This window comes from Adiantum capillus-veneris, chromosome 9, assembly GCF_014529385.1.
Source record: "Adiantum capillus-veneris isolate H3 chromosome 9, ASM1452938v2, whole genome shotgun sequence".
Classification (NCBI taxonomy): domain Eukaryota; kingdom Viridiplantae; phylum Streptophyta; class Polypodiopsida; order Polypodiales; family Pteridaceae; genus Adiantum; species Adiantum capillus-veneris.
The window spans coordinates 43,528,589-43,550,091 of record NC_140939.1 but is presented as its reverse complement, the minus strand read 5'-3'; the positions used below and the strand labels follow the sequence as shown (position 1 = coordinate 43,550,091).

The window sequence follows — 21,503 nt, the reverse complement described above, 5'->3', positions numbered from 1 at the left end:
TAAGTAGGCTTTGAAGATAAATTGCTTCATTATTTTTAGACATAAGTGCCTTTTTTGGAGTGGTAATTTGTGTCAAATTATATGCTAAGCACTCAAAAACGGATCTAGAAAAGGAATAATGATTAGAAAATCTTGAACAATCCAACCAAAATAGTTACAAGGGTATTTTGGAAATTTTTAAAATTAGAGGGGTATTTTGGGAATTTCCACAAATTAGAGGAATATTTTGGTAATTTTCCCTATTCTATCATCTCTCTCTCCTTCTTTCTGAACGTCTAGTGTTAAGTCTCTCCTCTCTCTCTCTCTCTCTCTCTAAAATCCTATACCTCTGCAAAACCCTACAACTCTACCATGGCGAGCAGGAAAACATGCGCGATTACCAAGGCTCTTCTGCGTGTGCGCCTCTCTGAAGGCAGTGCAACTCCAGCAAGCGCAATTTGTAAGCTACCGACAAGGCCTCAAAGAAGTTCTGCGCTCGGTTCCGCGTGCAGGCCTCTAAATGCAATGAGGTGCATGCAAGGAGTTAGATTCTATGCAAGATTGAGAGACGCTCCGTCAAGGCAGCCGCTACAATCTGCTCCGGTACCCTCTGTAAGCCATGATGATGAGGATGACGATGACAATGACGACGACGACGACGACGACAATCACGATGATGATGATGTTGAGGAGAAGGATGATGATGCTGATAAAGGAAAAGAGCAGAAGAAGGTGGCGGCGGCGGAGGAGGAGGAGGAGGATAATCATACCTTCCTCTTTGGCAAATATGATAATAATTATAGTGATGATGATACAGAGGATTTTTACATGCCTGACTTTACTTCCTCGGACTACGATGACGACTAGCTGGTATGCATTCGTCTCTTCATTTTTCTGCTTCATATGCTTGTACAAAACAGTCACGCAATGTTGGCTTCTCTGAGAGTTATGCCCTTAATGGGTCATTTTGCACCTGAGAGAAATCAAAGGTTGAATTGGATTGAAGGTTTGCATCAGGATTTACAACAAGTCGACTCTCCACACGACAAGAGAATTTTGTTCAAGTGCTCGTTGTAGGCAAGACGCAGTTGTATTTCATGCACTCTCCATGACAGACTAAGGGTTCTTGCTCCGCTCGCTTTAATTGCTCTCACTCAAGAGCTTGAAGCACAAGAAGCGCTCTTCGCTTTTGTTTTGCTACTTCGTTAGAAGGCCACTAAACAAGCTGCATCTTGATTCTCTGTACACCTGATTGCGCCATGCAAGGAGGCTTATTGTGCTTAAAGTGTGTTTGAAGGTACTCTTTAGTTGGCCTAGTTCTAGACATAGTTTTCCCAGACGGGTCTGATCTTTGACTGCATTCTATTGTTTTGTGATGAGAAATCGTTGTATGTGTCATGTGTAGACTGTTTTCAGAGCCCCATATGGAATCCTCAGGAGCCTGGTCCATACTTTTCGGCACTCATACCGGTTTGAGTCCCACTTATGGTTGACGTTTGGAAAAACACTGGTTCTGGATGCGTTGCGAATTTGCTGGCTCCTGTTATGCTGAATGTTGTTTGGGCTGTAGGGTGTTCACTTGCGTGTACCTAGTTACCGTTATATGGATTAAGACACACTCACATCCATATTCATTCATGGAGGGTCTTTTACCCTATGTGCTTATGTGCATATGGTTGCGCATGTATGTGCTTATGGGAACAAGTCACATGTTCACAAGTTCCCTCTCTCTTTGATGTTACACTTTATTTAGAAGTTGGCAAAATACCTTATTCGGGCTTTACTTTTGCATGCTGGCTGTTGAACTTAGCCTTTGAGGTGCTTTGGTTTCTTTTTCCGACATAATTTTATGTTGTTGTTTGATGAGCACCGTCAAATGAAGTTGATTGCTCCCACTAATAACATTTGGGCCAGGGTCCTTGAGTTCTGACTTCCTTTTTAAGAAATTAGCCCCTCTCCCCTTCTTCTCTCAGGCCTACAAGCGCTACAGTCGACATGGCCACCCACCCTAGCTCCCCACCCCTCTTTTTATTTTCCAAAGATGCAGGTTGCTTCATTGAGCCTCCATGTATCACCTCGTCTTGTAGACCCCTGCCAATTGTATCAACCATCTCCCTCTTCTTTATGGGAGATGTGTTCCTTTTTTTGTCCCAAGGGTTATATGTGACCTCTTAGGGTGATAATGGATCCCCCCCCCCCCTCTCTCTCTCTCTCTCTCTCTCTCTCTCTCTCTCTCTCTCTTCGAGATGAGACACTGTGTTCCTTTTTTTGTCCCAAGGGTTATATCTGACCTCTTAGGGTGATAATGGATCCCCCCCCCCCCCCCCCCCCCTTCCCCCTCTCTCTCTCTCTCTCTCTCTCTCTCTCTCTCTCTCTCTCTCTCTCTCTCTCTCTCTCAAGCAGTTGCGGGACGTATGTTTTGTGTTCAAGTGAATTATTTGAATCTTTTTACATGTGTCATAAGTCATTTTCCAAGAAAATCTTTCCTCTAGATTGCTGGATTGCCTACTCGTGTCAGATATATGTTCAACATACGTAGTCTCTGGTTGGAGTCAAAACTAAATAATCCATGTCATGTCCCATTTATTTGGCAAGGAAATTGAGACCCCATGGGGCTGCCTCCACAAGAACATCACTTCGCCTGTGATGACTTGCCGAGGTGTAGAAACCTAAAGAAAAACCTTCCTTGAGGGTGGCTGCCCGGCGGATAGGGGGAGAGAGATACATGTCTTGAGGAAAACTTCTTGAAGGTTTTGTTTTTTGGGCATCAATAATCTGTCTCAAAAATCACTATCTTGCCCCCTTTGAATTAGAGCATGGCAAGAGGGTGCAATGCATAGGGTCTCTAGACGAGAATGTGCACCCCTGTCCCACACCAAGGCTTACTTCCATGGTGCTACATGAGGCCAAAATTGAGCACTTGGGGCTGTGATGTGGGTCTTGTTCATGTGGATGACTCTATGCTTGCTTAAAAAGAGGTTTAGATTAGTTGTAGTGTTTAGCCACAAGCAAAAATTGGTTGAAGCACATGAACACATTGGACTTTGCCGTAAGTGGATGCAGAGGGAGAGCAAAAGATCTCTTCTTTGATACCAATTTGAGGAGGAAATAGTAGGTGCCTTCATTGTCTACTTCCTGAAATAAAGTATTGTCTAATGTTTATGTAGGCTTGTTTATTTCTAGGTCAAATCCATCTTTTTGATGACCCTTTTTTTTTGTCATTCCCTTACACCCCTAGAAAATTTGCATAGCACCATGCTGGTTTGAGCACTATGCTATCCTCGCGGTCTATTTTATTGTGAATCTTAGAGTGCTCGGACAACATGTAGTAGCAAACTTCTCACAATTGCAATTTTTTCGAGCTATGGTTCTTCAACACAAGGCATTACAGGGCGAGCAAGAATGCATGTAGTGATTAAAAAATGCCATTTCATCATAGAAAGTCTCAACTTGTTTCTTAGAGTAAAAAGGTTTATTATGCGATCGTAAAGCATTTTGAACACCTATATTCTGCCATTTTGGATGCTTGCTGCACATTCTTTAGCATTATCGTCTCTCTTTGCATGGGTTGTACAAAATCATGTCTTCTAGTATAGATGTTGGGACATGTTTTGCCACTATGTATATGAATTCTGTTGGTTGCACTGTCAATTATATCTTGTATCTTAAGACAACTTCATAGCATAAGCAAATAAAGTACGCTTTGCCATTGAAAAGCTCATTGCCGTTGTGACTGTGTGAATCTTGAAGAATGTTTTCTTAATATGAGTTGATCCTTGAGGCATGAATGTGAAAGTTGAACCTTATGTGCTTCAGTCTTAGGTGTGCTATATCTTTTTGCTATGAGTCCTTTTGCTTCCCTTCGCTTTCCTACTTGGTGGATATTACCCCCGTGCCCCTTTGGGAGGGTATTTTTTCCATTTTCAATGTGATGATGACTTTTGGCTCTCTTAGGAGACCAAGAAAAGAAATCCATGATATTGCGTATCCTCCCCTCGCTTAGAGAGCAAGGTTGGGTAGTTGATTGTAGGGATGCTCGGCTTTGTGAGCATTCCTTTGGGTGGAGATGCTATCATAGTGGCCTCTAGATGTTGTAGACAGCACTATGACTGGTGGAGTTGTTGGTTACAATCTATGTTTTGTGCACCATGGTAGCAGTATGGAGGAATTGAAGCTGGATAGAAAATTTTGAGACCTAGTTAACAATTTGTTGTGGATACCTATAAAGAGCATGTTTACAAAATATTGAAAGACCCCATGAGGATGTTTCATGTTGGAGTAAGCTTGAGGGCCTAGTTGACAATTTGTTGTGGATATCTATAAAGAGCGTCTTTACAAAAAATTGAAAGATCCATAATGATTCATGTCGGAGTAAGCATTGTTCTTATGTTCCTAGGGTATGACCAACCCCCAAGCTCACACACCACCACATGCATCTACACCATGATGTCTTACATCATGTCATGTGGTATGAAGCACGCTTTGATGGCATGAGAATATCGTTCACTCCATTTCTATATAGAAAGGCTTTCTTTGTACAAGCAAGTAATCAAGCATTTTACAACGTTTACTATTGTGGGGGAAGGGATGTAGAGATGACAAAGTTTAAGAGTCACATATTGAATCTATGCACACATACCATGAATGGTTCACTTTGAAACACACCATATTCCAAATTATTTTTAAGAGCATGAGTAATACTAGGTTACTACATCCCAAAGTTTCTTTTAGGTACTCTTAGACTACTCTATACTAGTCAATTTCATAGTGTAAGGATCAACAAAATGTTTTATGATCTGTGTATAATCCACCCATTTGGGATAGTAGCGTTGATTTGGGTTAAAATCCTTCAATGAGTAGAGTTTGGGCAATTGGTGTTTTACCAAAGTCACAAATTGGTTTTTGGAGGGGGTCTCTCAATGAACCACAAAGCATTTACAAATCTTATGTTGTCATGTTGTTCTTTGCTCCCATCATCCATCAATTCAAAGGGATTTGATACTTATAATTCATTCGCAAGGTCTTCTCTACATGTTAGGACGAATTAATCCTTAAAAAAGATGTACACATTGTGCATGACAAGGAGCTACGGAAGAAGTCTTGGGAGCAAAAAGTGCAACCAAAGAGCCAAGGTTTTTTTGCCAAGGAAGAAGCCAACGAGCAAGCATTCATTCAAGAAGAAGAAGATTGCAAGGGTGCATTTGCTACAAAGACAATTTCGAGGACCAAAGGCCACATCATCCAAGTCAAGGATCAAGACTAAGGTGGCAAATGAAGTGGTACAAAGTTACTGTCTTCGAAGGTTCTAATCTCATTGCACATTACATTGTTGTAAAAGCGATAGGCACCAATCTTAGGCTAAGAAAAACATTGAAGGCAAGGTTCTTATTGAAAACATTTATGGCCCTCATGTCTTATCTTCTCCCAACACCTTGTGGAAAATTGGCTACTTCTTGTGGAATTAAGTTTCGCTTTGTACCTACACCTTTGGTTTTTTAAGAAGGCTATGTGTTCACCTATCCATTTGTTCAAGGGAGGCACAATGTAATATAGTGAAGACATGAGACCTCAAGAGGGGACTAGTAGACTGTTCCATACTTTGGCGGACACCAAAAACCCCAAGGGAGAGAAAATAAAAACTTTACAAAAAATTCTCTAACGCTAGCCAAAGATTATGAGCTTTTCAGTAACAATCTCAATTGTGATCGATTAGGTGGTCATGGTGATGCTTATGCGTGGCTCTTGCTAGATGGTGCGTGGCCCTTATTCGGAAGTAAAGGCTTAGGGGGCAGATTGTTTGACTTAGCCTTATTATGCTTATGCTCTAGAGTCTTGACGTACCTTGCTTCCAGATACATTCATATTCATCCATGATGCGCTACTTGTTATCTCCTTTGATCTCACTTGTGATGGCACAATAATCTCATACTCCAAGCCTATGTAAGGGGCTCTCGTTGTACTCATTTTCATGGAGGTAATCAAGCACTTTGTAGTGTTTAATTGATAATCTCTCTCATTGTGTCTACACACACACACACACACACACACACACACACACACACACACACACACACACACACACACACACACACACACACACATCATCGACAAGATCTAACGGAAAGCCTTCTCTAAATACCAAGATTACCTTGGAGCTATAATGGTGGCACCATGTGAAAATTGGTTGGTTTGGTTGTTTGTTTGAAAGTGTATAGAAAAAACAAGGGAGGTCCTTCTCTTGGGGGTTGGTTCGCCTCAGCATTAAGTAACACAATGTCTTTAAGATCCTTGGATGGTGGGATCAACCGTCGTTGACCTATGTGGGAATCTCAAGGCCAATGGACCAAAAAAATGGCCACTTGCCTTGCAGCCGCGCGAATTGAACCCGGCACCACCGGCTTGCAAGCCCAATGGCCTAACCACCTCACCTGATGTGACATGGGTGGCAAACATAACATTTATAACTAAACTGGGATGCCCACCTTCCCTTGCCCTTGTTTACTAATTGTGTCTCTTGATTTAATTTGCTTGCCCCTTCTCTCTCTCTCTCTCTCTCTCTCTCTCTCTCTCTCTCTCTCTCTCTCTCTCTCTCTCTCTCTCTCTATTTGTGTTAATTGCATCAAGAAGTTGCAAAGGGACATGTTGCAATTGTCCATTAAGTGTGGAGATGATGGAGTAGGAGATCTGGATGGAGATTTTGTAACATGAGATTTGGCAAGAGTGTATGGCCTCACTCAATTGTCACCTTTTGCGGAATGTCGATGTTAGCGGTTTGGGAGAGCAGGTCTTGCACTAGTAAGAGCTTCCGCACAATTTCTACTTTGGAAGGCATCATATGTGTGTAACAGTTGTTCAACATAGGAGATTGTGTACCAATAGCAACTTCTACAAAATTTCCACGTTGGAGAGAACCTCGTGAAGTTGGGTGTGAGTTGTCCGGAAGAGGACATCGAGCACCAGCAACAACAATCTCCACATAGTTGCTATCTTGGATGGCCCACAATGGTTGGTGGTGTCGGCCTTTAGGAAGAGGGGATTGTGCACGCACCAATGGCAAGCAGGGCTTAGTTGCCATGTTGGATGGCCGGTAATTGATGGTGGTGATAGCTATTTGGAAGATGGGATTACACATGGTCAGCCACCTCCAAGTCCAGTGCAGGGGTCCGAGTACTTTCAGCAGCATGCACAATACAATCCACTCCATGATGACATGCATAATAACAACCAGGGCTTAGTTGCCATGTTGGATGGCCGGTCATTGATGGTGGTGTCAACTATTTGGAAGAGGGGATTATGCATGACCGACCACCTCCAAGTACAATGCAGGGGTATGAGTACTTTCGACAGCATGCTGGATACTCCAAGAGTGACAAGTGTGCAGTTCCAGGCATACTTCTCTCTTGTTTTTATGAATTTTGTATGTCCCAGCATTGGAGGCAATGCTTGAACATCACACATGTTGACAACTAGGATTATCTAACTCTTGAGGCCGTGGATGGGGACGATGCAAAAAGTGAACATTTCAGCGATGAGTGAAGGATAAGATTTGCCAATGTATGGATGCCATGACACAATTAGTGATGCTCTATGCATTGGTGATACCTTTGCCACCAATGCCAATGAAGAAATACCCGACTTCTACCTTATGAGGTGCTCAACGGAAAAATACACAACACCAAGAGCCCTGAGGGATTCCTAGGGAAACATACTTTTTGCAAATTCCTATTAGATTGAGAGGTACTATGAGCTAGTTGAAGGTGCTAAGAATGTCTATTACCCCGAGGGATTCCTAGAAAAACATACTTTTTGCAAATTCCTATTAGATTGAGAGGTACTACTATGAGCTAGTTGAAGGTGCTAAGAATGTCTATTACATACATGCCAAAAGTGCTTTGGCATCACACTTGGTTAGATCGATTAAGATACCCTTAAAACCCTTAGGAGAGCCACATAAGTTCAAACTAGTTGCAAAGGTATACGAAAATGTGTACAACAACATGCCAATAGTGATGTAGATTGCAGAGTGTCACTTGTAGAAGAACTGGTTTGTAGCTTCAAAGTACCATATAGTTAGTCCACGGGCGGTTTCTGTAGGAACCTATCTAAAGTTATAGACCTTTTGTAGGAAAGTCAAAGTGGGCACTTGGAAAAGTTTTTGTCTGCTAGCCCAAAGTAACTTATAGGTAGTTTACAAGTGTGTTTAGTTGTTAATCCATGATGCCGCCATTATTCTTTAGTGTATATGTTTAGTCATGGGCCGGGCTTGTCGATCCAAGAGGTTTATAGTAAAAAGCTAGTGATCGCCGATGAAAAATGCACCAGACCCATTTAGCACTGACTGACGAAATATTGGTGTCCATATGTAAAAAGGACGAAAATCCCTAGATAAGGTTGTAAACTAGGGTTTTCAATCATTCTCAACGTGCAAGCTTTGCTCTTGCTTCACCTCTACTTGCTTGTTTGAGAGAGAGAGAGAGAGAGAGAGAGAGAGAGAGAGAGAGAGAGCATTGGCGAACACGGCGGCACGTAGAAGGACGAGTGGCGACGCGGCGATGGCTTCTTCTCTGCGTGCATAGGAGTCCCTCGATGGCAGCAGTGTAGGAGGTGAGTGACACACGGCCCTGTAGACGTAGAGCTTGTTTGCATATGTCAGGTTGTGTGCTTGTAGCCCTGTGGCTCACATAGCAAGTTCCCAGAAGTAGACATTTTTGGCGCCGTTGTCGGGGAAATGTTCTGCGCCAAGCTCCGCCTGTAGCCTGCATACTGCATTGTTGAGTTTAAATTTTCCTTTGTAGACAGAGAAAGGATGGAAAGAGCGTGTGTGTGTGTGGTTGCGTTTGCAGATCCGTGTTTGCATTGGCATTTTTAATTTTCTGTCAGATCAGTTTTTTGCTTGAGTTCCGTGTAAATATGAATTTTTTGTTTCTTAGTTCTATGCAAATCAAAAATGTCTGTCGAAATAGCTCTTTGTTAAGCTATGTGCATTGCTGCTTCTACAGTTTTTTTTGTTTAGTTAGTTATGCATAAATTCACATTTTTGCAAATCTAAAAACAGGAAAAAGAAAACAAACAAATTTTGAATTTTCAAAAGATAATTAAAAATAATAATAAAAAATCGTTCATCAAAAAGAATTATCGGGATCGCGATTGTTTCCTGAACCTCGAATCCCAGCCCCGGTCTCGGTCTTTGATATATAATATAAGAAGAGGAGACCTCCATAGCTTCCTTTCAAGTGAAGGAATAGAGTACCTCATACTATACATATACCCTAAGTCTAAAGGTCAAAAGGAAGCATGTGGAATTTAAGCTTCACCCTTTTCTTCCACTAGCTTCCTTGGACTTTTCCCTTTCCCCTTACACGCCCAACTAGAATTCGACATTTTGGGAGTCAGGAGAGTTTTTGGTAGCCGAATCGTGTGCTATAAAACACGTCAAATCCCTCTGGACGATACGCTCGTTTCGCGTTATTGCATGACCTATTTCATCTCACGCACATTAAAAAGGGTTTTTTTAATAAAATTTTTTAAAAAATACAAAACAAATAAAATCAAGTAAAACGACCTCTAGCGGTGAGACCTCTTAGAGTACTCGTCACTCAACACTTTTGGGATATGCATCGCACAAGTATTTGCGCTTTGGAGGAGTGATAGATCCATTAGAGAGTGCCTCGAATTGCATGGGAACCCATTATCCACCTACGTTAGGTTCCAAGCTTTCAACTGAAACCAAGGGTAGTGCAACTCAAGACCCTCATATCGCATCTAGTGACTCTTCCTCTGACTACGACATCATGGGGGGATATCTTACACAAAACCTTGAAATGTCAAGTCAGGACATGTATGCCTTTGTCCCACGACACGGGTCTAATGTGTTTAGCCACTTAAAAGAGACTTTAGTTAATCCACCCGTTCGGAGCCTATAACTAGTGAAGTGAACGAGGGCAACGGGGAGGTAGATTTATCTTTGACTTCTCATGCAGACCTTATACTCCCCAAGGGTGCCCATGTTGATATCCTACCTACTCCGCTCATTAAAGTCCCTACCGAGTCATCACCCCCGGAGGTTCTACTACCCGATGGTAGGAGTCTTGCCGAAGTGCAAGAGATCGAACGATATATATGCAAGCAAGGACAGGGAAATTGAGAACCTACGAATGCTAGAGCAAAGCCGAGCCATGAAAAGAACAAAGACGTGCCATGAAAGCGAAGATCCCTATGACACAACTATGCCAACTGAGCAACCGAGTGCTCCCAAGATAGCAATCATGGAGGTCAGGTGATGGGGAACTATAATGCTTCCACTTCAAGGGGAACCTCCAACACACCAAGCTTAGAGAGGATATTTCTCACAAAAAATTTAAAGTACGACCTACAAACTGAAACATTGGCCGACCTGTACACAAGCTGCAAATACCCTGTGGGGTGGTTAGAGGTAGTACAATCCACGTTTGGGGCCACAAGTTTAGAGGAGCAGCAACGGATGCTCTGTGATGTCATCCATGGTGCCATCCAATTAGGGAGGCAAGACCAGGGAATTAACATTCCTTCGACGGGTCCTATGAGATTCTTGGATACGGGAAAAGCCAAACGATCAACCCTATCACAAATGGAGACTCCCTCAATGAGTACCATTGATCCTTCATATGTTGTTTCGCCTGGAGTCTCGATACCCTCTGATCCCACAAGCAATAGTTTCACATTTCCAAATTTAGCTTATCTTTCCCTCGAAGAATCTACGGCTACTATGCTTGTCCCACCAAAAAGTGCACCTTGGACCTCATTCGTGAGTAAAGCACCGCTACATAGTAGCAGAATGCCCACAACAATACCTATAAGTGTACATCAATCATATGTACCTATGGGCCCTCATACCCATGTAGCTTCCACCCCCGATTGTTTTGACAGCCTACACTCCATAACCACCCTATGCGAGTACTCATTCTAGGGGGGGCATACCAACTAGTATTAACATGTTATATACTATGTCTGCTATGCCTAGGGCAACACATATGAACTTTGCACCACCACATAACACGACATCGTACCCAGCTTGGGACCCGAACATCACCCCTATGCCTAACCCGATGCCAATCCCCATTCCACATGCAATCCCAAGAGCGCCTGTCCCCACTATACCTGCTTACTTGGGTGACTTGGCAACATTTGGTCAAGCTATCAATCGATCTATTGCTGAAAATATACGTAACATGCCTGATAGAGAGCCTATAAGTAAGGCAGTAAAAGTGGCCAAGCTCACACAAAAATACAATGGGGATGGAGATACTAAAAGGCATATCGAAGTATTTGAACAAATATGCGATTCCCTAGGAGAACACAACAAACTACATAAGAGCAATGCTTTAAGCCTAACTTTGAGTGGAAAGGCTGGGGATTGGTATAGGACCTTGAGGATGGAAGAGAAAACGATCTACCCTACTCTTCGAAGATTGTTCCTAAAAGAGTATATACGAGAAGGAATGCTTTGGGGTGTAGCATTTCAGCTCTAGAAAGCCCAACGAGAGGAAGGGGAGTCAATGAGAGACTTTATTAGTCGCTTGAAGCATTTGAATTCTCGTTGTAATCCAAATGAGCGCTTCAATAATAACCAATTGCTCGATAGATTCATTAGGGGACTACAAAATGAGGATATTTTATAATGGCCTAGTCATTAGAGATATCACCACTTGAGAAGCTATTTACAAGAGGACGATTAATTATATAAATGGCATTCGGATGTTTAGAGAGATAACTTATCAAGTAAAACTCAAATGATTGACACTTGTAAAAAAATCAAATGGAGAAAATGACTTATTTGGTTGCTTCTCTGCAAATTTGCTCATTCTTCATGGTATGCATACATTATGTTCTACATAGCTCTTGTGAATCATGAGATCCTAAACAAGTTCTTCAAGATGAAGGTCAGCGAAAAAATTCATCATTTGATTAATGTCATGTTGTAAACTAACAATATTACGGATGTTCCACTTTCAATGTAATCAATAACGCAAAAAATATAAGTCATTTAAATATGAAGGAAAGTTTCACGAATTTGTAATTTCCTGAAAATTTAAGCCCTATAGATGCATTTCCTAATACTTAAAATATCAACTTATAAAGGAGTCGTGAAAAAACTATATAATATAGGTCAGCATCAATTTGGAACTTACAAGGTTGGAATAACGAGGAAAAGAGTCTTCTATAATCTGTTGCATAGTTAGATATATATTAGTAATGCCTATTTTTGAAGTCTTGCTCAAGGCTTTTATGTCCGTAATGAATTTGGCCTAAAATACATGTAATTTAGATACCTAAATGTCATTTTTACTTAGCAGGTTCACGAACAATGTTTGCCAAGGATAAAAAATAAAAATAGTAGTGTTTGTATAAATAATGTATTGTAAAAGTCAAATACATAGGCAAGATGGTATGACTGAGAATATCAACTTTTGTTTTTTGTTTTCCTTTTTGCATGGGAAGATGGTGAGGTGTATTTACACAATAATGAAGGCCTGCACTCATATTTGTAGAAAATTTGATTGACATGAGTATGTGCCAACAATTAAAAAAAATCGTTAATAGCACGAATCTGAGGCGATGCCCTCAACAATTAAAATGGTAGAGGAAGGTTTTTGAGAACGCTCAGGCAACAGTTGGGATGCATTGGCGACAGAGTCATCCTCACCAGCAAGGCGAAGGGAGTAGAACGCGTGGGGGCTTGGGACACGAAGGGAAGCCACTGGAGCTACACAGGCGGAGCGAGCTGTGACAGGTCACGAGGAGGATAATATATATTTTTTAAAGTAAATGAAATTGTTTGTTGCAACATGGGCATGCATTCGGATGGCTTAGGCCAAAGCCCATAAGGTTATTGTTCGATCTGTTGAGAGTTCGAACCCATGCATCGGAGTTTTGATGGATAATTCTGAAGAGAGAGCTTGCACCAAATGGCATCTAGGCAAATTCTAACCAATAAATTGGAGAACCTACCAGTATGTACCAGTAATGGACATTGTTTTTGATGAGTTAAAGAGTAGGGGTCATGTCAAGAAAACTCATACTACTTGGAAAATCAACCACATACAAGTTGAATAGTCATGCTCCTTAAGAGCCAGCTTACCAATGGTAACCAATGCCAAATGAGTAATACTAGAGACATCTTGACTAGGTTACACTTGCAAGCTTGAAAGTAAACAATTACTTCCCTTTCTAACTCTAGCATGATAGGAGAACATCTCCACTTCTAATAGGATTTGTACAACAAGTACACATGGAAGACCGTGATCAGTTATTAGTTTCATTCCAATAATTCACACAAAAGTTAGTTGTATACTTTGTGCCAGTTCATTATCAACCTTCTAGATTATTGCTCAGACATGAATAATTTAGCCATTCCAATTGCAAGAAGGTAGGAAATTGAATTTCGAGGGATCCAACAGTCTGTGTAGCTCTTGCTGCTCCCCTTGGCTACTTCTATAATTTGTGGGTAATTGCTTTCATCCTTTGTTCTTGAAACTTTTGCAAGGTGCTGTCCATATTCATAAAGCTTCTCAATAGCGGTTGCTTCATCTAGAGGATTCATGGCAAGAGTAAGAGCGAGAAAGAAACATTGAAACTGAGAGAGAGAGAGAGAGAGAGAGAGAGAGAGAGAGAGAGAGAGATCTGCATGGCCTAAAAAAGGGGCTGAAATCCATTGCCTTTCGATGACCAAGGCTCGAACTCCAACAGAGTCAATGACGGCCAACTATCTTTTTGATGGCCGCAGCAAGGTAGGACTGTCATCAATGTGGGGTGTGTTGTTATGGTCTCCAACCACTCCCTTGCTAGCTCGCTCGAGCTCGTCATGTTGGTCTTTGCTATCTTCAACTTCAACATGTATCACCTTTATGCCCATGGCATGGTCACTCGAGCTTTTCAGTCACCTAACTCTGCACTGGCTGGTATGGAAGCCACGTTACCTTAGCCTGTAGGGTAGCCCATGGGATGTGCGTGCGTTATGTGAGGCAGGAAACATGGCGCTACAGTTTGGTGTGGGGGAGGGAGTTGCAGAGCAACGAGGTGGGTCTCCCTAGTTTGTGAGTAGGTCACAAAATTTTTGTCTATGGTTGCCAGCTGAGTGAGTCGAGGAAGGTGCATGCACCCCTTGAGAGAGAGAGAGAGAGAGAGAGAGAGATGTGTGTGCGAGGGAATTAAAGCTTGCCTTCCTACCATCGACTCGTCCCTCTCTCTTTGCCTATAGATGTGTGTGGTCCTCATATTTGTGGGGCTCATAATAGAGAGGATGGCTAGTGTCACTCTTAAATTAGAGTCAATTCAGAGTAAGAAAGAAAATATTTGTAGGAAAAAGAATTTCCTCCAGGAATTAAAAAAAGGTAAACATGGCGGTCTCGGGAGTCCTTGAGTGCTTCATGCATCATGCAGCTGGTGAGGGCTGCAAGCTTGCGACTTTGGATGCAGGGTGATGAAGTTCACGTGAAAGTATAGGTTGAGTTGCATGGTGCTTGCATGGTGCAATTGATGACATGTCCATGCTATGGTGCAACGATAATGCGTATGTTTGTTGGCAAGCAACCTGGGGCTGTTAATCAGGCAGAGATCTTGAAGAATGCAGAGGCGATGATGGTGATGAAACAGAGAAGCAACCATGAAAGCTCTATGCATTCTTCTGTTAAAGGTGATGACACGCATGTTATGGCTTCCTCGCTGAACAAGTCTCACCTGCATTTGGGGCATTGATCTCATTTCCTAGCTAACCCAGCTCCAGCCCCTCCTCCATCTCTGACTGCAGTTGATGTCGTTAATGTTCTTGCCGCCAATAGTTGCTCACCAATTTTAAGCATTGACTATGGTGCTTTAACCTTAGTCTTATGCTTGCACTCTTATGTAGATCTTGGTCTCATGGCAGTAAAACATTCCTCTTCTCCTTCTTGTGTATAAGATCACGATACCCACTTTCCATCTACCAATCAGCGCTTATACTATTATGTTGTGGGTGTGTGCATGGTTAGGTGGACTAAATACCTATGTCCCGGACATTGGTGGTGGAGAGGTAGCTTCTTGCATATCAAAGTAGGAACCAAGAGAAGAGTTCTAAATAAAACTTTAAAGTTTCAAAGCGTGGACATTTATGATTAAAATATTCCCACGACCTTTGGCAGTTTTGTAGTTCCATAGTTCCCTCCACGCCCTTGGAGAACTTTCAAACAAAATTAGTTGGATGTCTCTCTCTCTCTCTCTCTCCTTCTCTCTCTTTCTACATGCACAGACACCTTGCTCTCTCCTTCTGTCTCTCTCTCTCTCTCTCTCTCTCTCTCTCTCTCTCTCTACATGCACAGAAACCAAGCACAGGAGAGTGAGCATTGATAGTCTTGCAAAAACATTTGCACAGAAGCTTCTCTACGAACCAAACACAGAAGGGGAGTTTCTTACAAAGTTGGTAGTCTTGTAGGAGCATTTGCACATAAGATTCTTTTCCAGGCAAAGACAAACACAAAAAGGGAGTTTTGCAGGAGGTTTTGCAGAGAATACTTTTTGATTTTGTTTTCCAATCGGCAGGCAACTAGAGTAGCTTTTTGAGCTAAGCACAGAGGGTGTTGGTAGTGAAGCAGGAGGTTTCAAGAAACAACTACAGCTACAACTACAACTACAACTTATACATTGCAGGAAGAGTGGTCAACGTGCACTCTTTTCCACATATCAAGAAGGCCATGGTGGGAAGACAGCCACGTCTTGACCTTACAAGCGGTAGAACTTTAACTTCGGTCTACATGGCACCCGCATCGAGCGGAGCAGCCTCAAGCATTGGATCAGCATTGGTTCCAACACCCTTGGATAATGGGTTTATTGGAGAAAGAAACAGGAATGCATGAAACAACATTGATTGGGGCATCGACAAGTTTTGGAGCAGGGATAGTAGATGGAACAACATGTGTTGAAGCTCCCTCAGGTTTTGGAGCATGTTCAAACCATGCCAGCATTTGTGAGTGTGCAAAATGTAGAGGGCTTGCTACCAGAAGTTATGAAGCTCGCAGAAAGAGAGAGTATCGTCGCAAGCTCAAGGAAGGTTAGAACCAATATCCATCTCATTCGATTATTGCAAAACGCCAAGCTATCGCAAAGCGTATTGTCACATGTTTCAAACAGCACACAAGAGGCCTTGACAACGAGACAAAGGAATCCATCATGAAGGATGTGCTGAATGATGGTTGCATGCGTGGGCTCAAAATTGAGACGCGAGAGAATCCAGTGCTGGTGGGTTTCAAGGACACTCTTTCCACCATCAAGAAACCCAGGAGCAAGAAATAACTGTTTCTTAAGAGGGCGACTATCATGATGGCCATGAGAGCACTGGCCCCAAACATTTATGCAGCCTCAAAACTTCTAGGGACACACCGTAGAAACTTCTACGCAGCAAGAGAGAAATTAAAAAATGAATCCTTGCCATTGCATTTATGCGAGCGACATGCATGCACAAAGGATGCAATCTCTGATGAGGTCAAGGAATTGGTGCTCTCCGTCTGGACAGAGAATATGCGTGTCTCGCCGAACAAGAAGGATGTGTGCCGAAGAAGAATCAAGAGAAAATTGTGGCAAAAGCATCCTGTGCATCTTCTAGAGCAACCCCAGGTGAATGTTTTCTGCATTCTGATGTTTTTATGCACTTTGAAAAGCGTCCTGAGATTACATTAGCTTCATTCTATCTTTCTTGTTGGCGTGTTGTAAGTTTTTTCGTAGCTATAAGATTAGGTGGGATAAATACGGTAATCAGCCCTATGGTGGCAGCCACCCTTTGATTTTCATGAGTCCTACCATTGGAGTGATATGCGGCAGGCTGTCAGTGCTGATACAAGCTTAGTTCTTGCTGCATATCTACAGGAATGGTTTTCATAATCACCAGATTGTGTGAGGGAAGGGTGGTAGCTATCAATTTTAAGGAAGAAGTCATTGATATGATGCCCTATCAATCAACATGCAACTTATAACCTGGGATGTCCACCTACTATATACATTAGTATCTTCAGAAGTCATTGTCTTGGTGGCTACCCAATCTATAAGACATATTGAGTGTAGCTACTTACTAGTAGGCATCTAGGATGGTAGTTATAGTGTTGCTTGTAGTAGAAATTTGTTGGTCTGGTAGCTAGGTTTTCCTAGCCGGTGGGGTTGTAGTAAAAAAATTGTTGGTGTGGTAGCTAGGTTTTCCCATCTGGTGGTGTTTGAGCACAATGTAGCAATTCAGGTCAAGAGGTGGCTATTTTCCCTTTTCACATGACTAGTATGTCCTTGGTAGCTACCTTTTGTAAGTACCTTGCTTGGTAGATATCCCATTATTTGTGGTGGGGTGTGCTCATGAGGTGGCTACAATGACATGGATTTTAGTCTTTCTTGAGAGCACCACAATTATGGTCTAGGTAGCTACCCATTTGGTTTGCAGCCTCCCAAGGTAGGGCGTGACCAATCCCTTGCTACCTTCCATACATGGTAGCTATCCCCTAGGGTTCAACTTGCTATTGGTTGAAGATTATAGTCAGGTAGCTACCACTCTACCTTCATTTTTGGTTGGGTTCTATGTGGTGGTAGGTGCATGAAACTGGTACACTAACAGATCATACAGGTAGCTACCCCCCTAGGTGGCAATAGGTTTGCAATCCTCAAGTCCAAACTTACATAGGAATGTCTCTCTGTAACTTTTCTGACACAAGGCAATACCACCATTACACTGCTCAAACTTATACCCAAGTAATGATGCAACAACCCCAAATCTTTCATCTTGAAGTACCATTCAAATCATCCTTAAATTTAGCATAATGTCTCGTTTTTGGTCTAGTGATCAGCAAATCATCTACATAAAGAAGCACAATGAGAAGTACATCACCCTCACGCTTTACATACAATGTGCTTTCTATTGGACTGTTACGAAAGCCTCGTTTGACCAAATGAGTGTCAGCTTTCTCATACCAAGCATGAGAAGATTGCTTCAACCCATACAAAGCCTTCTTACATATGCACACTTTGTCCTCTTGTCCTTTCTTGACAAAACCGTGAGGCTGCGTTACATAAACTTCCTCAAGTATGTCACCATTCAAGAAAGCAGTAACAATGTTTGATGGATGTACATCCCAACCAAAATGAGCTGCCAATGCACATAGAAAATGCACAGTAGTCATACAACAAGTGGGAGAGAATGTCTCTTTATAATCTATGCCTTTTTGCTGTGCATAACCCTTTGCAACAAGTCGAGCCTTATGAAAATCGATCTCACCATCCGGCTTGCGTTTCAACTTGTAAACCCACTTCGTACCAATGGCCTTTTGCCAAGAGGAAAATCACATAAAGTCCATGTGTCATTTTCTATAAGTGCATCATATTCTGATTGCATGGAAGCCATCCAATTTTTTTGAATTCTTTGCTTCATCAAAAGACAGAGGTTCCTCAACATCATGTAAGCTAGACACAGCCAAAGCATAACAATCTGATGCATAAGATGCATGGCCAGAGCCTAAACAAGTACGACTAGACAAAGGTATATCAAATTTACTGTCACGCAATGTATGCACCAACCATTTTGGCATACCTCTAGCCTGCTCATTTTGAACCATTTCCTCATCAAGTACATCATGTACATTTGCATTAGTAATAGGCTGATCTATAACATTTTCGAAAACCCCCATAGGCTGTACATTTGCCTCATTGGAATTTACATTCGAACTTTCACCATTGAAAAGAGGCAACAAAGTATCATAAATGTCCTGTGAGCTTACGTTACTATCTCTAGTACATGACAGCAACAAGGACTGAACAGAATCTTCCACAAACACTACATCCCGTGAAACCAAAATACGTTTTGTTTGCAGATGATACAACCTGTAACCTTTGCTTTCAGCACTATAACCAACAAAAATACATTTGATAGCCTTATCATCCAATTTTTTGCACTGTGTTCGTGGCACCAAAGCATATGCCAAACATCAGAAAACACGCATGTGCTTAATAGAAGACTTTCTATCATGCCATGCTTCATATGGAGGTAATAGACTGCAAAGCTTTCGTAGGACACCTGTTAAGTACATAAGTGGCACACATGATGGCCTCAAGCCAAAAAGAATGCGGCAAAGCTTGATTTTTGACCATCATTTGACTGTCACCTCTACTACATGCACATTTGGATCTGGCAGAGGTCAAACTTCTTCCACTCCTCATGGAGGTGGTCTTGCTCCATTTGTTCTTTGCAAAAGAATTGGTTGTTGACTAGCTCCTTCACATGCATTCATCATTGGATAACATCCCATGCATAGATTCTCCACAATTCTATCAGTGTAATACCTATCGTGGTCATGGATTTGATTCCTCACCTTTCTTCAATTTTTTCTTGGAACCTACAGCTTGTGCAATATGAATTGACAAGTTGCTCAAGGATTCATTCAACTTTTCAATTACCTTGGCTGTTACCTCAGGCATCTATTTAGAAGTTGGTGCTTGTGTTGTCTCCTTAGTTTTAGGATCCTCTACCAAAAGCTCTCCTTGAATGCACTTTAGTTTTCTATACTTCAAGGTAGCCCTGGTTTTGGTGGCATCAAAGGTAGCAAGTGCACCCGCCTCTACTTTCATTTTGAGTGTGGGAAATAGACCCACTATGAATCTCTCTTTGTTTGAAAATTTTACACCATCCTCAGAGTTAACAATATTCCTCACCACTCATATAGCCCAAAGACATACAAACTCCAATTTGTAGGTGTCATCTAGGCCTTTTTGTTTGTGGGAAAAAATGTCTTGCCATGGTTTTTGAGTGTTTTGATGGTTGAAAAAGTATCACTTGAAGTGATCCAAAACCTCCTTATACCTTCCCCTACATTTCTTAGATAGAGAGGAAACCAAGTACTAGAATCTTTTCTTAGAACTACCTCAAATATTTCAAAGAATTCCTCATCACCTACCATCTTTTTTCTACGGAAAGCCATTCCAAAACTTGCTAAAAATAGCTCAGCATCCTCACCAGGATCTCCAAAAAAGAGAGGATATCCTGACATTTTGTGTTGGATCTCCACGTTTTAAAACATATTTTTTTATTTTTTTCTTTCTTAGAAATATTTACACACAAAAAGTTTTGCTAAATTACAACTTGTTCTATAAAAAAATCATGCACATCAAATGATCTATGATAGCCAACAAGGGGCAGGATGATATGATTTGATGATGCAAGAATTTCTCCTACTCTTTGATGAGCTCTTTGAGCACCAAAAATGAACACAATACATTATTTAAAATGGATCTTTTTACTAATTGCAACATTTATTCTCATGTGTGGTGCAAAATGAAAGGAAAAAATATGTATGCCTGGATCATTATCCATGCTCTATGCGTGATCTAATGCTTAATATAGAACAAGAATATATACATCCAAACTGTGTTATATCTAATGAGAGGCAATATAAAGGAATTTACTGATACGTTTATTTTGGCTAACCTATGAGGACCCAAAATTCTACGAATTACACATTGAGATTGTAGCTTAGTGCTAATAATGATAAATACCTTTTTCCTTGCAATGGGAATAAAGAGGTCATACAAATTTCCATGATTCATACAACCTACTTACTTATGCTAAAGGCTTAGCATTCACACAATATGTAACAATAATACACAAAGCCCTCCTTGAGGGCACCCATTAGGGCCAAAAGGGCCTCAAAAAGGGCTGTGTAAGAAATTGGTTAGCTTGCTAATTAGCGGAGCATTTGACAGTCAAAACGGCTCCAAATTTGACCGTTTTGGGTATTCAAAGCATATCTTGAGCATTTAAAGAGTATCCCGGTACAGATCTTTCAATATAAATAAAAGATGTCATTTTCACACTACTTTCTTCCCTACTGGACCTATTTTGTTGGCTTGGCGGCAAATACAAAATTTTCACTTTTGAATGATGGTTTTCTTGACTACTCTTTCTCTCAAGCCATTTCATTAGGCTCTCTTCACCCTCACAAGCTTTCAAGATGTCTCTACCTTCGCAAGAGGACCGCCATTTCCGGTCTAGCTAGAAGGACCACTGTGGTTTTTCTCTCTTCACCATTGCAAGAGAACCACCATTTTGTTCTCTTCACCCTCACAAGCTTTCCAATTTTTCTCACTAGTTTTGCTCGGCCACAAGCTCGCTTCAACCTCACAAGTTTTCCCATCATTTCTACTCTACATGGAAACCATTTTTCTCTCGTGTCACCCTCACAAGATTTCCAAATTTTCTCACTAGTCTTGCTCTTCCTAGAAGCTCAGTTTAGCCTCACAAGTTTTCCAAACTCACTAGTTTTGCTCTGGTTAGAAGCTCCCTTCAGCCTCACAAGATTTTTCATTATTTGCACTCTGCCTAGAAACTCATTAAGTTGTTAACACCATATGAAAATCAAGCTCAACCAAGTGTAAGAAACCACGAGGGTTGTGTATCAAAGGTTGCAGGTGTCCGAGCTCAAGCATTACAAAGCCAACGGAGCAAGCAAATGGATATGGACAGAAGTCAACTTGTATCCTGTTGATCCACG

The 21,503-nt window shown here is 41.6% G+C and overlaps 1 protein-coding gene and 1 pseudogene across 7 annotated transcripts; both read left to right on the top strand.

Annotated features, from left to right (window-relative positions):
* Positions 1 to 283: 283 nt before the first annotated feature.
* LOC147450420 (uncharacterized) lies at positions 284 to 5,384 on the top strand. 7 transcript variants are annotated; one of them, XM_086519667.1, is made up of 3 exons: positions 284 to 711; positions 797 to 849; positions 986 to 1,544. In XM_086519667.1, exons 1-3 carry the CDS (start codon positions 352 to 354, stop codon positions 1,089 to 1,091), a joined length of 519 nt encoding a protein of 172 aa, XP_086375793.1. In that variant the 5' UTR covers positions 284 to 351; the 3' UTR covers positions 1,092 to 1,544. The 7 variants fall into 7 exon arrangements, with proteins under 7 accessions (XP_086375793.1, XP_086375791.1, XP_086375788.1 ...); XM_086519665.1 differs by lacking the exon at positions 986 to 1,544 and adding an exon at positions 5,063 to 5,384 and having other exon boundaries at positions 284 to 849; XM_086519662.1 differs by lacking the exon at positions 986 to 1,544 and adding an exon at positions 5,018 to 5,384 and having other exon boundaries at positions 284 to 849.
* Positions 5,385 to 15,683: 10,299 nt separating this feature from the next.
* On the top strand, positions 15,684 to 16,281 carry LOC147450419 (uncharacterized; annotated as a pseudogene).
* The last annotated feature ends 5,222 nt before the right edge of the window (positions 16,282 to 21,503 follow it).

Bases quoted from the DNA above. Each gene is read 5' to 3' on its own strand.
- LOC147450420 (XM_086519667.1), top strand. From the start codon at position 352: ATGGCGAGCAGGAAAACATGCGCGATTACCAAGGCTCTTCTGCGTGTG. The intron at 712-796 runs GTGGCGGCGGCG...ATGATGATACAG, and splicing joins AAGGAAAAGAGCAGAAGAAG to AGGATTTTTACATGCCTGAC. The intron at 850-985 runs GTATGCATTCGT...ATTGGATTGAAG, and splicing joins ACTACGATGACGACTAGCTG to GTTTGCATCAGGATTTACAA.